Below are 18,050 nucleotides of genomic sequence, written 5' to 3' on the forward strand. Positions count from 1 at the left end.
TTATCCTCTTTTATGCTTTAAGAACATGTCCCTAAATGTTGTTGGCTGATGTGGTTATAGATAGAAAAGAGTGGAAGTTAATGGCTTGGATGTACTATACGTACTGTGAGTAGGGAAACAAAATCCTCATGTTTTATTATCTGATCAGAGATCAAGAGAAAATTGGCTCGACTCCGATCTTTAGCTGATTGATTGGCGCAACTAAATATATTATTTTCCTTTTTTTTAATGCAGTCAGATTTGGATTTAATTTGAAAGAAATATGAAAGGGTTTCCACAGGGGTTATTTATAATTTGTTTTCATTTTTCTTACATTTGCTCAGATGGAAGCAGACATCTGCTTTGGATCATTTTGAACTTAGACATGAAAATGTCACTTGGTAAACTTTTGAATAGTCACGCCTTGTTTTAGAAACTTTAACAACTCTACTTCACGTTTACTTGGAGGCAGAGGCCTTAATGTAAAAATTAAATATTATTCTTAGGTAAAAAGACAAATTTTCTCCTTGTTTACAACCAGAGTTCAGTTAACAGCAATTACATGACTTGCAAATTATTGTGTAATGCAATACTCTCCAGGCGATCTGACAAGCGAGAGTGAGAAAAGACCATTTTTTTTCTCATGACATCAATGTTAATACACTGCTGAAACAAACTCTTAGGGGGAAAAAGGCAATAAAAGTGATGTAAAAGTCTGCATGCATTTCATCTGGATAAATAGGAATCCAGAGCCATCCCAGGATTGTTAACAGGATTTCAGTATTCGGTCTCATTTCCAGTTTTTAGTATTCATTAAATTAATAGCAGTAAATAAGTTGGGGAGGAGGAAACAACATTGCTTCTCTCATTTGTTCATTTAGTCTGGCAGTTGAGTCTGAAGTGCAGTGTTTGAGAGTGGAGTCAGGAAAATTGTATTTATTTACTGATGAATTTGCTATTACTTTGTGTATAAAATGTGATTTCAGCAAAGGCAGGAGCAACAGGTGAACAATATTAAACCATGACTATAAATTACGTAATAATAATAGTAATAATAATAATAATAATAATAATAATAATAATAATAATAACAGTGAATTGTTTTACTCAGTATAATTACGTAATATTAATTATCGCATTTGGGAGTTCTTTAAACAAATACATCCTAAATGGGATTTTTTTTTTTTTCACAGAACTCGCAGTACATAATAGAAAGTTTGTAATCTAAATATTTTTTGTAAGAAGTTAAGTGCTCTTGGGACACCCCTGCTGGCCTGGAGGACTGATGCAGCCAGCTCTGTTTTTTTAATGAACATACTTCAGAGCAGAAATTGTGGAAGGTTAACAGCTAAAAGATGAAATTGATACATGAAAATTTGACCAATTATAAAAATGTACATACACAACATAGTTAACTAATAAGTTTCAGATTAGTTTGTTCTCCTGTGTTACAGTATTAATTGTTTTTGATAAAGGCATAAAGCGTTTCAAAAATAGTAAGATAAATTTTATTCTGACGACCATAAATGAGATGTGTTGTTAATTTGGGAATGACTGCTTCAGAGTTAAAATCCTTTGAATTAGCAATCTAAATTAGCATTAGCGTAAATGGTAAAGTAGTAGTACAGTTATAGTAGTAGTTATAGCTACTTCACCATTTAAAGTTAGAAAAAGAACAAAACACTGTTTGAAAAGCATTAATCAGTTCCTGATGTATATATGCTCACCCTTACTGTTTTCTCATCAAGTATGATGAATGAAATTAGACAAACAAAACCATAGAATGAATTTTAGTCATAACATTTTGCCAGGATTTGCTACCAACATATACTTTTTTATTTAATCACTGTTTCAAACTACAATCTGACATACTTGATTCAAATGTGAATAATTTAGGATTAATATTCAATAGAGTTCCTCCTTTACAGTGCAGTGAAGAAACATGTTAAACAACAGGGATTAGATGACGACTGCTATCCGGCGCTGACTCTACTGGACTTTACAGTGTTTGTGAGGGGAGAGAGAATAAAGTTTTAATGGGGTGCTGTAAGCTGGGAGGGCTCGTGCACCATTCAAGGCCTCGCTTGTTTCTTCCTGTGGGCTCCCAGTTAAGCAGGACCGGCTACTCAGCTTTAGTGGGCAGAACCCAGCTGGGACCCATTACTGCATGGCACTCTCTGTGAATGAATAGGCATATAGCATGCAAACACATATACACAAACACCACAAGCTCGCACCACAAAAGAGCCACTGTCTGAAATGCAACGTGTGAGAAAAAGGCTCGCTCTCGGGAGCGTTCGCAACAGGAAATGAGCACCACACGTTGTGATCCGATGCCTAAATAGTTATCACAATTTATAGGTATCATGTGTAAGTAATTTAATTATTCGTAGTGTGCTGCGCTTAGGCAAATACGCGTGATGGCTACCATGTATGAAATGACATTTGCGTGACATTTAGAGACTCCACGTAGCAAAATTTCGCACGAGTCGATTTCATTTTCTGCACCGGCGTTCCTCAAGCTCATTTCGATGTAAAACCTTAAGCAAACACTGTGGCGTACCTGCACACCAAGTCTCCATTTTATTGTCAAATCAGTTTGAGCTTTCTGTCGCAGTATGCCATACTTTCTTTTAAAGTTTTTTTATGTTTTTTTCCTGTTTTTCTTTTAGAAATATTTGCAGTTTATTCCCATCTGTGAAAGTATATCTATATTGTTTTTTTCCATTAGTGGACAATTGTAGATTCCGTCTTGTTTTAATCACCATACCTCACATCTGAATTACTTTAAGGATGACACTGCTGCTTCTTTTTTCTTGGTTTCTTTAACTATCATGCTGCTGGTTTTCCCTGCTGACCTTTCATCGTATAATACATCAGAGATGAACTGATTGCAGGGGCGAATCTACAGGGGGGCATGGGGGGTCAGTTGCCCACCCTGCAGTAAAGCCTTGCCTCCTCTCTCAACCCATAAATATTATGTCTTTTTAAAATAAAACTTCTTTCAAATAACATAATTATGAACAAATAAATGACAAAGGACATTTATACCTAAAACTTCCCTTTGGTTTCGTAGTACAGCAGTTTTTTTTTTTCCTGTTTTTGTAGATATTTTGTTGTTTCTGGAGATTTTCACATTCTTCACAGAGGTTCACATTGCCACCCTGCTATGACCTTCCCCCCTGCCTCTTTTGTCCCCCTCATGTAAAAGTTTGTAGCCCTGCCACTGACTGACTGATTGTAATCTCACCCCGCCGAGACAACCAAGACACATCTCCACTTTTATTTCCATTTCAGCAGCTTCTTCAGGAATGTTTGTTTTTTTATTTTTCGTTCTTTGAACCTCTCCTCTCCTCGTGACTCGTCTTTCCCACCGTGCGGCCCAAACATCTTTAATCCCCCTCTCCATCTCACTCCTCTCTCTTGCATCTTCTTTTCAACCGCAAGCACGGCTGAGTGTCGTCCATTTGTCAGGCTCGCATGACAGACAGCGAACCCCAGAAGCGTGCGCGGGGGTCCCCTTGCGTCCCCACCCAACCCCAACACACACACACACACACACACACACACACAGATGCAGTTATTTTTAAAAAATTTTTTATTGGAGCTGATGGCAATGAGTCAGGCTTAGAGAAATGCCACAGAGAGCTTAGCTAATGCACTTCGCCGAGCTCCCTTTTTTCTTCTCATTCTCTGGGTTTCTGTCTCCGTTGCTCCATCGCCAAGAGTCGTAGCTCTTCACTGACAGAGGTCTTGCCAGTCCATTTTGCACGCCGCGTCCCTTGTGCCCTCCTTCCCTAATGGAAGCAAGACGCTCCGCGAGAACCTCCCACTCCTCATCCTCCTTCTCCTCCCTCTTGCGCATTGTTGTTCAGCTGGACCCGCTCGCCCCGTCTCCCCCTGCGTTTTCTGCGCGTGTGCGTCTGCGATCAAGCTGCTTGGTGGAGACACCCGATCCCCTTTTTATTGTTCATTTGACCCACATCCCAGGAGGAATGAGGGTCGGGGCGGAGCACCCAGATACCTTGGGACAGGTGTTCAGTGTGAGATGGGCCAGGCGGGAAAAAGTTGCAGATAAAGGAAAAAAAAAAGCATTTTGTCCATGGCTTTTTTAGGGGGTGGGGGGGATCTGTGGGCCTTTTTAAGTCGCGCTGTTGCTTTAAATCTTCTCTTGGGCCTGTCAAGGCATTTCAGCTGGTCATATTGGCTGGAGGCAGACAGACAGACACACACACACACACACACACACACACACACACACACACACACACACACACACACACACACAGATGTATATGGTTAACAGGCCAAAGCTGCTACGAGTTAGCATGGAGCCAGTCACACTGTGTGAGAGCCTTACCCCCTGCCTGCTACTGCCACCCTCCATGCTCTCTCTCTCTCCTTTCCCTTTCCTCTCCCTTTCTTTTGCTACACATGTTTCTCTCTGCTTTTTCCGCTGCGACATTACTGTCCTTCCCATCCTCTTCGACAAAGAACACACATACACACACGCACACTGGCAGATGATCTCTGTGGCCCCTGATTAGTCTCCTTCATGACAAACAAGCCGTCAAAAGCTGAGGGAAGGAGAAGAAGGAGTGGGGATGCTCTGACGAGGAACAGAGCAGAGGTGCAACCGGGGGGAAGGGGGGTGGGAGGTGTGAGAGGAGGGGCTGGGGGGTGCAAGGGGTGAGGTGAGGAGGCTGGGACCCCTGGGGACCCCCTAGATCACAGCCATGCTAATGAGGAGCTGCTTCGCCAGCAGCGGAGGTGTCAGCTAAAGCCCTGACAGGTGCACATGCACGTACTCCCAGGGATTGTGCGAGTGTGTGAACAAAGCGAGTGAATGTGTGCGTGTGTGAGTGTTGCGTGCACCGAAAACAGAGAAGGGAGGGGGAGGCTGCAGGAGGGCAGGTTTACGTCCCAGTGGCCTAGCCTGCGGGCGGCTTTGTTCTGTATGCAAATGCGTCGCCCCGGCGCGCTGTCGCCCTTGATGGAATGCCGGAGCGGCAGAGCAGCACCTGAACCGGCGGAATGTCGCGGCGCTCGCTCGCGTCCCTGACACCTCCTGTAGCACATTCTCCTCATCTTCCTCCCTAACAGCCAGCACCTGCACCGCTCTGTCCCGTGTCTTACATTAATGCGACGTTGTTCCGCACAGTCTGTTCCGCCGCCGGATGTCAGATAACTCGCCCCCCGTGAGCTCTGGAGTCCGGATGCCGCTCGGCTGTCCTGTAGGATCTGCGGTAGAATTTCACACACCGTGAACTTTTCACTTTTTTTTTTTTTTTTTTTTGTCATGTCACTACCCTCAAACTTTACTGTATTTTATTGGGCGTTCTTTTTTTTATGAGATGTAGCACATAATTGTTAGTTGAAAGGAAAAGGATGTGTGGTTTTTGTTTTTGTTTTGCATACAACAATAAAAAAAATTATGGTGCTTGTTGAGCTCCAGCAGATTTAGAAACAGGAAAAAAAAAAAAGAAAACTCAGACTCAGTCAGGCTGGATGGATGGAGGACATCTTTTGACATCAGTTCTCATTCAATTCTCACCACAGATTACCAACTGGATTTAGGTCTAGGCTTTGACTGGACCACTTCATCTTTCTGATTCGGATTATTGTCCTGCTGAAATCTCTGCTGCTGCCCTGAAGGATTCCTCTGAATTTAACTCCAGCCACTTTCATATCAGCTCTACTGAAAAAAAGCCTTCCCCAGAACATGATGCTGCCACTACCATGTTACATGATGTGTTTAGGCTGCTGGTTTAATATAATACATGTAGGTCTAACAAAAACAAAGTCTTACCCTCTGTAACAAGTCTGTTAACTTGTATTATAACTTAACCACTTAACTGTCAAAGACCCACTGACTTGCATGCAAGTGTTTTTGGGGTGACAGTTAAGGGGTTAAACTTCACAGTAGTGGTGGGAGATACAAACTTAGAATTTTATCGCAACATTTTGTGGTACCATTGTGATAACCATTAAGATCATGACAATAAAAAACCTATTTATTACCGATTTCTTTTTAAGCAATAAATAGTTTTGCAGAACGATGAGTGCATGGCACAGCATTCAGAGCGCCACAAACACAAATATTGTTCTTGAGAAACATTCTCCACTGAAATTGACTTTTTCAGGACGCCACTTACTTAAAAAACAGGAAGATTTGTTCAACTGAACTGCAAAAAGTAACTTCGTTAAACCATATTTTTGAATTTACTGATATTTATTGACGCTCTCATTGAACAAAAAGTGCACTAAAAAGCTAAATTAGCTGACATCTACTGTCAGGTTTTAAAAATAAAAGTTGTTAACATCAATGTCCCTGCTGTGTTCCTAAGTATTTATGATGCTGTTTGTTCTCTAATGTTCTCCAACAGAACAACCGGATTTATACTTTTTGAGATTAAATTACACACAGGTACTCCTGTAGGCCTTTGGTGAAAGTATCCGACTAAAAGAAGGAGGATACGACTGCATGCCACGCCTTTGTTTTTTTTGTTTTTTTAATTCGGACAAACATTTGAAAGCCATTAACGTTCTATTTTGTGTTGATTTAGTCAAGACAAAATGAGAAAAAGTGATGTGAATTCGCTCCGGGACAGTCATCGTGGGTCTATTTTGACCCGCTCTCTTCTTGCAGAACACTGTCCCCACAGGATTACATCACCTGATAAAGGCCACTAAGTGGAAACGGAGGGACCTCAGGCTTTAATGAACCAATCAGAAATCACACGTCGGCGTTCCAGGATGGCATATGTGAATTCCTTGGCTCGAGTCAAACCCACACGGCCGCAGCGTACAAACTGGTTCGTACGTCAGCGCTGCCAGACTCACGCCACCTTTGCTACACTAGCCATATGTAAACAGTCAATACCGTGGCTCCTCTTTGTACACTGGCATTTTGTTTGTACTTTTTAAGGCAAAATAATGGCTATAAAAGGCAATCTGGAAAGAATAAAATCTGATGTAAAGCTCAGATCTCAGTCCCTGTAGACTGGGTTAATTGGCCTGGTGGTTTAGTTAAAAAAAAAAAAAAAAAAACACAACGCAGGATAGAGGGAGAGCATTATTACTGGCCCACCTCAGCTTCCATGCATGTGCCAATGTTTTAATAACTTCCTCCAGGCCTCCTGGCCCTTAGCCCTTGTTTCCCCGTGCAGGACAAAAAGCTGCCCTCCTGAGCTGGTCCCGTCTGTATTGTGCACTTCCTTCCCCCTCCCTTGTTTTCATGGGAAAGCCTGCCAGCGTGAACACCTGGGCAGAGAAATAACAGATAGTCTCCCCTCTCTTTTAGGTGAATTCCATTACAGCAAAGAGTTTTACAAATTGCTGGCGAAACGACAAAAAAAAAAAAAAAAACAGCAGCGGAAACACAGCGCGGCGTATTACCGAATCCTGCTGCGACTCCATTTCATTTAATCTCTCATCTCAGCCTCATTCACAAAGAAAGAAAACACACACACACACACACAGGAGTGTGTGGCAGAGTAAATTGGGCGATTAGGTCCAGCGTCGGTGGCCGCGTTGAGAAGGAGGATGTAATCGTTCTAACTGGCACTTGACCTCGCCGGTCAGAGGGGGAAAAGGTCAGGGTCTACATGTCGGGCAGGCGACTGTGATTACCACAGACTGAAGCGTGACATGACCCGCCATGATCCTTTAATGAGGGCTTGTATTGGCCAGAGCACTGAATGTCAACCCTCTCTCAACGTTTAGCTTTCATCCTATCAATTTACACTGTAAAAAATGAGTTTTGGGGGAAACTAATTATTGTGCTGAAATATATTATCACAGTTCTGGGGGAAAAAAACCACTTAAAATGATCAGGTTTTTTGATTTTACTGAAAAAGATGCAGCGCTTTAAGACCTCAAAGTACATATTCATTTAGGATCAGCAGTAATGTTTTAACTCAGGAAGAGTTCAGTAATCAATATTTGGTGGAATAACCATGAGGCCTTCTATGGGGTTCAGTGCAGTGGCCTCTTAATTTATTCCAGAGCTGTATATTTATATATATAAAAACACGTACATAAGTTTGTAAATATGTCAGCTTTTTTAAATGTTTGTAATAAATACTAAACTTTGGCTAAATGACTGAAGCTGTTTGTTCCGTCAGCAGTTCTAGTTTGAGATGAAGGGGCAGTAAGGCTAAAATGTTTGTGTATGATATAATAAATAATTGTATCAACTTAATGATGGTAGATATAAAGTATTTTGCGTCAAGAGACTGCTGTAAAACTGTTTTTGAAGGAAGAATTTCAGTTTTTTTTAATCCAGCTTTAGCTAGTTTTAGGGACAGTGCTAATGTTAAAGTCAAACTGAAGCTGAGCAACTTTGTTAATGACAAAGATTGTTAATTTCATTGACAATCTTTGTCAATTAAATTAACTAAGGACAGCAAAGAAAAGATTAACATGCCACCTTATCAGAATGCATTCAGAAAGTTTATTACCTCAGTAGAGTGCTTTTTTTTCTCATCTGTAAGTCACAAACCACGTAAGATACATGATCCCAATGACTTGTGAGGAAATTGCTAATTTAATTGGGAACAATCATTTTAGAGATTGGCTGGAAATCAATGATGTCTTTTACAGACCAGAACCGGCCCAAGGCTCTGGCAAGCCGAGTTGTTGGAAACCCAACGAGAGGTTGACTTTTTACACTGAACTCAAAACTTTACATTTGTTCTGTTATTTTTTTTTAAATATGTTAACAATACCTGCTTTACAAATCTTACTAACAAGATTACAACTAGTAAAATTTGCTGAAGCTACCTTAGCAATAACGTTAATGCTAAAGTCAAATTTGTTTGCTAGCAGAGCTTCCTAACCCTCAGCCCGTTGGTGTTGCTAATGAAGACGAACCAGATCAGCAAAGTGATCTAAGTAAATATAAATTAACCAATTCAGCAAGTAATTTTATTAAAAAATAGTTGAAATGAACCAATTTCATTTAAATGTCTTTTAGCTGCTAAATAATTTAATCCGTAATTAAAATCCAATGTATGTAAATTGTTACTTTGATTTCATTGGGTAACTTGTAAAACTTTGCTTTATTATAGTCTGATTTGCCTTTTTTCCTGCTCTCTGTTCATCCCCCCTCCCTCCGTTGTTCGCTTGCTTGTTGGGGAAGTTGATGAAATTTGTCTTTGGCCGTCATTAAGCAGCCACCATTGACTGCCACTCTATTAGCTGCCACGCTTCCTTTAGCAGCATATGGTGCACCAGTGTAAGATATGACAAGATGCAAATTTGTTGCTGTAGCAGTGGTGGGGCTAGTAGGTTATGAGCATGGCGGGTTTTGATTTACTTGGATTCATAATCCTAGCGTGTGTATATATAGATATATATATATATATATATATATATATATATATATATATGTCTGTATGTATGTATATATAGTGAAAAAAGAATAAAAAAGCAGACATCAAGTAGCTCAATCCTTTACAGTTATTGATCCATTAGGTCCAGTGATAATACAGCTCTGTCCCTGTGGGGGCTTGTAAATAGCCTCCATGTGTGTGGTGCGGTGTGTGCGCCCAAGCCCGTCAGGTCCCTTAAATCCCCCCCACCCATTTTCTTTACCCCTTCGCTCCTCCTTTTCCCTTCCCCTCCCTGGCTCTCTTCTCCCCATCCAAGCTGTTAAGCTGTCCAGCTCTCCGCTGCCAAGCGGCCGTGTGAAGCTTAGCCAAACTAAACACGGGCAGGCAGCCCGCCACTCGCCCCGCACACGCACGCAGCCGTGCGTGTGCAAACCCAGGCGCACGTGCCCCCACCCGCGCACGGACAAACGGGGGGCTCCGTTCTCAAGCGCGCGCGCCAAAGCGCTACCCCGTATTAGCAGTGAGAGTCAGGTCGCGTCCCAACCCACACAAACAGTGAAAGTGACGGCTGCACCAGAGCACTGCTAATAGCGGAGGAAAACCGACAGAATCAGTAAATGAGCCCCTCATTAACTTTTTCTGACCCTTTCTCCCCAGAGGCAAGCCAAACCAATCACAGCGCCAAATCAGCTTCCTGTACCAGACACTGATCCAACATCAGCTTTCGCTCATCTGCTCTCCTCGGTGCAAAGTGAGAGCGTGTGAATTTGTGCGAGAAAGGATGTAGACTGTGGAGCAGAGAGAGCATATTCCTGAGCGTGTATCAGTGTCTGCATGTGTGTTTTACATTCCATTACAAAGGGTGGCTTTGAGGCAGTCAGCCATCTTAAGGACTCTTTTGTTGATCATATAAAACTCTGGCCAAGCCTAACTTCCCCGGCTTTGTGTTGGCCCCTCCGGGGCTTCGAGCTCTGGGACGACTGTACCAACTTGACTCCACTTGCGGTAGCCGCTGATCATAAAGTAGATTCAGATGCCTTGCAAGCAAACACAAGACTGTGGAAATGCCTCTTCAGTGGAAGCCTGCGTTCAATTAGATGAACCTCTACCGGGGTCCTTCTTTCTTTTTTTTCCTGTGAGTCAAAAGCAGGCTGACAGGGCCATGCCACAGTGACTGATAGATGCATTTGGTATTATTAAGTCACTGCATTTAAAGGGGTAATTTGTCAACGAGTGACGCTCAGTTCTGAGTGTGGAGCCACAACAGATCTCTTTACAGTCCCCCGTAACTACACCAGTGACGCAGGGATCCATTTAATGTGGACACAGTTATAAAACCAGCGGCACTTTTATTTACTCATCAGCTCTATCTCTTCTCTGGTGTGTGCTTCTCTGGTTTCTTTCTTTGCCTCCCCCTCCGCTTCCGACCGTCACCCCCACCCCTAATATCTTCAGCTTTTTACCCATTGTTCGCTCCCCGGTTTCCATATGGAAATGACATAGTTGACGAGATGGATCTGTATATTAAAGCCCTGCTGACATTAGAATTTGCATAATGTGTCACAGCCTAAGGGCAATACCTGCCACCTATATTAGCCTGTAGAAACACACCCTGTCTTATGAAGTCTCATAACACAACGCACAAACAGAAAGCTCATCTTACGCTTCAGTCTCAGCGCAATAAATTTTCCCAAATGCCTCACATGTTCACGCGCAAAATAATTCAAAAGACAAAGGTTGGCTTATCTTAAGCACTGAAGAAGAACGCAACTTCTTTTTGTGTTTCTTGAAGTCATGGTCGTTCTTTTCCAAAAGGCTTCCTCAGTCCTGACAGAGGATCGAAAGTTGCAACTAAGAGGTGAAAAAGTTTTAGAAAACAAAATGATGTGTCCAGTTTCCTATTTCTTGCACAACTGGAAATGTCATGTTTTCATTGACAAAGAATCTACACCTATATGATCAGTGTGGTTGTTGAATAAAAAGGCTTTATGTACATTATTTGAGAGAGGTGTGTTTTTACAGTGTTTTTTTTTTCCTTTTTCTCTTGACCTTCAGATAAAGACGAACCATCCAGCTACATCTGTACTACCTGCAAGCAGACCTTCAACAGCGCCTGGTTCCTGCTTCAGCATGCCCAGCACACTCATGGCATCCGCATCTATCTCGACAACCATCTGGCCAACTGCTCCCTCACTCCCCGCATGGCTCTGCCTCCTCCCCCGGGAGCCGATGCCTTGCCTCGCTCCCCTCTCCCTACTTTCCTTGGCGACACCAACAACCCATTTCACCTCCTCCGCATGGCTGCGCCCTTGCTCAGGGAACACCCCCACCCTCCGGGGTACATGGAGACCCGCCTTCCTGCGACGCCGCCCTTTGTCAGCCCTCCGCCTCCCCCTAGGCCACCTCTAGAGCGACTGGGCCCAGAGGAAATGGGGCTGCTGTCACAGCACCCCAGTGCCTTTGAGAGGGTGATGAGAATGACCCCCATGGAGCCTCCATCCATGGACTTCTCCCGTCGACTGAGAGAACTAGCGGGCAACACAACCAATAATGGCGGGCCCACACCTCCTTTGTCACCAAACCGCGTGCCACCCATGCACCGCCTGCTGAGTCCGACGCTTTTCCAGCCTGGTGCCAAGCCCCCAACATTTCTCACCTATGCCCCACAGCCACCCATATCCCAGGGGGGCCATGGCTCCTCCAGCCCTCCAGACGCACAGGGTCAGAATAATGCCCCTGGAAAGTCAAAATCCTGCGAGTTCTGCGGCAAGATCTTCAAGTTTCAGAGCAACCTAATTGTCCACAGACGCAGTCACACAGGAGAGAGGCCCTACAAGTGTCATCTGTGTGACCATGCCTGCTCCCAAGCCAGCAAACTTAAAAGGCACATGAAAACACATATGCACAACAAGTCTGGGAACATGACGGGCTCTCCAGAACAGGGGAGTCGGGGAGAGGAAGGAGAAGGTGAGGGAAAAAATCGAGAGGGTGATGTGAGGGTTATGGAGATGGATAATGAGGAAGAAGAGGAAGATGAGGAAGAAGAGGAGGAGGAAGAAGAGGAGGAGGAGGAAGAGCTAAGGAATGGGAGTCGACCAGATTCCAACCTGAGTGAGGACTCCCAGGAATTCAGTCACAATAGAGAAAATGGTCCCAGACAGTCCCCTGAGGAGAAACCCATGAGTGGGGACAGAGTTAATGACAATGGCGGGGTGGGCATGATGCACCCATACAACCACCTGGACAATCACCTTAGACTTAACCCTAACAAGAGAAGCTTGGAGAGGCAACCTAATGGAGACAGTGGGGAGAGGAATGAAGCTGAGAGAGAAAATGACAGGGAACCAGACAGAGAGCGCGAGGAGCAAGAGGACATTAGGCCCATGATGAATGGCAGGATCAGTGTAAGTGAAGTGGAGTCCTTTCCTGGGCTTTTTCAGCGTAGGCCCACCCCCATCACCAGCCCGAGCCCCTCCAACAACAAGAGGATCAAGATAGAGAAAGAACAGTTGGATATTCCTCCGACCATACCCCTCATATCCCCAGAAAATGTCTACTCCCAGCTTCTGGCTGGCTACGCTGCTTCCCGCCACTTCATCAGAGAACCTTTCTTGGGGTTCACCGACTCCCGCCAGTCGCCGTTCGCCACCTCCTCCGACCACTCCTCCTCGGAAACGGGAAGCCTGCGCTTCTCCACTCCGCCCGGGGAGCTGATCGAAGGTGGCAGCGCGTCGGGGCGCAGCGGAAGCAGCACCCCTCACCTCCTGCGCGGACCGGGACCCGGCCGGCCTCCCAGTTCGAAGGAGAAGCGAAACGACACCTGCGAGTACTGCGGCAAGGTGTTCAAGAACTGCAGCAACCTGACAGTCCACCGGCGCAGCCACACGGGGGAGCGGCCGTACAAGTGCGACCTGTGCAGCTACGCCTGCGCCCAGAGCTCCAAGCTGACGCGTCACATGAAGACCCACGGTCAGTTCGGGAAGGAGGTGTATCGATGCGACATTTGCCATATGCCCTTCAGTGTCTACAGCACACTGGAGAAACACATGAAGAAATGGCACGGTGAACATTTGATGGCCAGTGAGGTCAAACTGGAGCAAGCGGACAGAGGTTAAGCCACCAGCGATAAGTTATAAAGCATATGGTATACGGTACACACACATCTTCGCGCTCTCTTCACACACACACACACACACACGCAATTACACACATACACGCACACAAATCCTAACACCACTTCTTCAGTGACGGGGCTTGGCTGGATTATCACTCTCTTGAAAAAAAGAAAAACAAAAAAAACAAATTAAGATTGATTGATGTTTATCATTTTTTTTCTTGTCACAGAAACTGCCACCTGAGAATATTACCAAATGGAAACTTTAATAACTTGTCTGAAATACTCAACTGGGTGTTTTATGGCAAACAGTCTGAGGATTTTATCAGTTAGGAATCTATGGAGCCTTTCTACTGTGCAATAATTTCTGTATTTATTGGATTTTTGTAATGATATTTGGCATGTGCAGGTAAATCTTTGTGGGATTTCATATGGAGTTAGTTTTGAAATGTTCTAAAAAGAAACTTTTTTTTCTAAAATGCTATAACTGAGAAGACGTCACCACGAATACGTTTTACTTTTTTTTTTTCCTTTAGGAAGCTTGTTATCCTGTGAGAGTAAATTTGTGTGAAGCAGTTAGCTTTTAAAAGTAAAAAAAAGAAAAGGGGAAAAAAAAGAAAAAAAAAAGATTTGTTTTCTATATTACCTGCAGCAGCGGATTACAATCCATTCCCTCATACAGGCCTAAAGCACTGAATGTCTGCCTGACAATAAAACATCCTTTCTGGATTTAAAAAATCCGACATTATCTTAGAGATCTGGTAAGTTGGTGTTAATTTATTCAGGGAGCGTTGTCCTTTTTAAGAAATGGCAAAAAAAAACAAAAAAAAAAAAAACATTGGAACAATTTCAAAATGCAGTTACTGTATCGGTGTCCTTGCTGCAAAAAAGGACGTAAATAAAGGTTGCACTTAACAGAGATACCCTTAAACTGATGCTCAGTACATTCCTAATGTAGGATTAAACCACCATATTTAATATGTTGAATAAGTTAAGACTACTTGTGATTAATGTGAGAATGGGAACAGTCCTTTTTATGGTTTGTAAATATTCATTTTTTTATATATATATGTTAAAGTAGCCCTGACTGTAAATGAAAGATGGCCTAAATCTACACAATCAAAAAAAAAAAAAACCAGCTGCTTACATATCTGACATGTAACTACCACCCTTTTCTTTTCTCCATTAAGCCCACCCCCAGTTCACTGTCAAAAGCTCATTTGTTGAGCAAAATTTGCTCTCCTGTCAAAAACCACTCCCTCCTGTGTCTGATGTGGAACGTCTCAGTGACCCGAACTGACTTCCTGTATCCCACGACGACCGCCCCCCACTAACCCCCCCCCCCCCCAAAAAAAACCTGGTTCTCAAATGAAATGAAATTTGCGTCCCTTCGCGTTTCTCCGCTCCGAGCTTCTCCCTCTCTCTGATGGCATCTTTTCACAGTCCGCCATCTCAGACTCATGCATTAAGAGTTGCTTTTTAAACGGGAAGGCCGCTCAGTCGCCTCACGCGGCGACACGAGGGGGGCTTTAACTCCCTGTAGCAGATTTTTGAGACAGTGTGCCCGTACGTGTCTTTCGGGGATTACGTTTTTTTATTTTTTATTTTCTGCATCGTTCATCCTAAAATGAGTCTGTTTGAACAAAAAAAAAAAATGAAAAAGCCATATGAGTTATGATAATTTGGAGCACAGCTGCACTAGGGGATGGCCGAGCGACCTTGAGTAGGGGCTGTTCTTGTGGCAAAAATGAAAAATTGGAGCTGAGAAATGAAGACGTGTGAGAAAGAAATAGAGGGAGAGAGAGAGAGAGCAAGACCTTGACTGTGGAGAGTAGTCATTCAAATGAAATTGGAAGCATATGAAACATGTATTCTTTATTTTTTTTTGGTACCCAAATGCACATCTACTGGCCACATCTTATAACAGACCATCAGAGTGAGACAGAGTAAGCGTGAGAGGGAGAGAGGCAGACAGTGGAGCCACATGAAAGGAGAACGAGGCTACATCTTTCATTCTAGCGCCGCAATCCTCAGCCATCGAAATCATAATCACTTGAAAGTTTGACCTACCATTCTGGCCTATTGTCAGGTTTTATCTGCACCACTTTGCTTTGATAGAACAAAAAGATATGCTGTGCTTTAAATGCAATCTCACTTCTTCTTCTTCTTCTTGTTTTTTTTTTTTTTTTTTTTTGTTTTGTCCTGGCAAATCTGAGAAAGAAAAAAAAAGTGGTCACAATGAGAGCTCTGCATAAGCTACGTAGTTAGGTTATATTTTTGGTGAATCGACACAACTGGTGGAAGAGAAGCTTGCTTACATATTGTTTTGCATGAATGCAAAAAAAAAAATTAAAGGAAAAGAGAGAGAGAAAAGGAATCAAGGTGCTTTTTTAAATTTTATTTCTTTTTAAACACGTCGTGTATTATTTCCCCCGTTCAGAGCCAGGCCAAGACGAGGCCGTGCAAACGCACTCGGACAATGGAACAGCGGAGAGCTCACAGAGACCCCAGATCACACACAGACATTCAGTCTAACAATATGTTTACAGTGTTGAAGTATGCCATTTAAGAAAATACTCTGTGTTAGTGTTGGCAATGATGCTAAAGTGTTTTCATTTTTTATTTTTTCCTCCTTTCTCCGACGTTCTCTCCGATAATTTGGCAGTTTTTGTACGATTTTCCTGGTGGAGGGGTTTTTACCTACATTAATGTGTTTCTGTATGATTGCTTGTTCACTGTATGGAAATTATGTAAATTGCTCAGTCGCGGCAGATACTTTCTTTTTCCTTATTTTTCGAACAACAGTGATGTCACTTTTGACTCCAGCTATTTGATTTTATATTTTTTTATATATATATGAATATATATAAATTTTTTTTTGGACTTTTTTTTTTCTTGAGCTATCCTTAGTGGATGTAAAACAAAATGATTGAAAAAAAAAAGAAAACGGAGGAAAATAAAGCTGAAGGAAAAACCTTCAGGCCAGCGCGGTGGTTTCGTGCAGGAATTCTTCTCCAAATCAATTTTCAAGGACCTTCGTGGACTTTCATGGTCTTCTCCTCATCTTTGGTTGAAGGTCTTGTGATGGCACTTACAACTGTAATTTTTTGGATACATTTTCATATTTCACTTTTCAACACTTTCACCTACACTCTTTGTACAAAAAGAAAAGTTTCCTTGTTCCTTTTTTTTTGTTTTGTTTTTGTTTTGAGGGGGGGAGGGGGGAAGTGCATCATTGTGAAAAAAAAAGTGTTTTCAGAACAGTACACATCTGCTGTTTTGAACATATATGTATTTTTGTAATGTGTTGAAAAATCAATACAAGAAAGCCAACACTTCAATAAATGTTGCAATTGCTCTATGAGAGAACCATCTCTTTTTATTCAGACTGCAATCCAGGTTTTATGAGAATTTGATAAGGACTTTGAAATGCAACACTTACACATAATGTTTAAATGCTCTTCTGACTTGTTTTAGTTAAAAAATGTATTCCCAAAACACTGGAGACTGGTATGATCAGCGCTTTTGTCGTAAAACAAGGTCTCCAATTAGTCTCTCGGTTTATCTGGACCTTGTGCTGAGGAGTTTACACGTCGTTCCCAGCATGTGTGGATTTTCCTTCAGCTTCCTTCCTTTCCAGTCTCCCCAGCAAAGGAGCAGTTCAGATTTTTTAAGTTATTGGGAGTAAATGTTCTCTTACTTGTGGTTAAAAAAAAGAAAAGAAAAAGATGATTGGCCTCACAAAATCATTTCAAGGGCTGCAAATGGCTTGCAGGCCACACTTTGAACACCCCTGTTCCAAGCAGTTAATATGTGCTGAATCCAGTGGAGGGTGAGTCTGACTAGCTGTTAGGCTTTCCCCAAAAAACTCTGGAGATTTCCTCAATTTTCTGCAAACTCACAACGATTTTTAATTTATGTGGAGTGCCTAAGAGATCCCTTTAGGACGTTAACACGCGACGTGCCATTTTTATGCGTATAAAATGAACAGATTTGCGCAATATTTGACTAGAAATGAGTCATGGCTCAACTTGATTATAACTTGAGTTTTTCTGGGGATTTAAGATTAAACATTTTCTGTGTAAAGCTTTTTCAGCTTTTTGTCTGAAACTCAAATAGAGAATCAAAGCTATTTACAAAATGATACACAGACAGATAAAAACTTAATGATCAATCCCTGTCTAAACGTAGTAAATAAAACCCAGCAGATTTACCCCTCTTACAAATGGATTCTGCAATATACTGCTCTCCTGGTATTTGTAGAAGGACCAGCAAATACTCTAAAAATGTTTATAACACCATGTTTAAATAGTTCAAAGACCAAATTTACCTTCTTTTATGCATTATTTCAAATGTGTTCTTGGACTGGCTGCTTTGCAAATGCCAGTCTGTACCGTGTCAAGTAGCATTGCGCCGAGCTTTTCAGTCACTAAAGCTACATTTTCTGTTAACACACAGATGAAATTTCCACAAATAATTTGTAGTTATGTATGACAGAAAAATCCTTGAGAAGGTGACTTCACAAATTCTGAACCGCTGTTCTTTGACATTTGCAGTTTCAACTTGATTTTCCGTAGTTAGGGCATTATAAAACGTACATACATCCACTATTCTGTGGGTAT

The 18,050-nt window shown here is 42.5% G+C and overlaps 1 protein-coding gene across 1 annotated transcript in view; it reads left to right on the forward strand.

Annotated features, from left to right (window-relative positions):
• The window catches only part of bcl11bb (BCL11 transcription factor B b), a 39,661-nt gene extending 22,864 nt beyond the window's left edge, over positions 1-16,797 (forward strand). Inside the window, exon 3 of the mRNA XM_014984381.2 lies at positions 11,370-16,797. Within this exon, the coding sequence (XP_014839867.1) occupies positions 11,370-13,429 (2,060 nt within the window). The 3' untranslated portion in view covers positions 13,430-16,797. The remainder of the gene's footprint in view (positions 1-11,369) is intronic.
• The last annotated feature ends 1,253 nt before the right edge of the window (positions 16,798-18,050 follow it).

The sequence above is a fragment of the Poecilia mexicana genome, unplaced genomic scaffold (assembly GCF_051168715.1).
Source record: "Poecilia mexicana isolate PSO_F unplaced genomic scaffold, ASM5116871v1 scaffold_21, whole genome shotgun sequence".
NCBI lineage: Eukaryota > Metazoa > Chordata > Actinopteri > Cyprinodontiformes > Poeciliidae > Poecilia > Poecilia mexicana.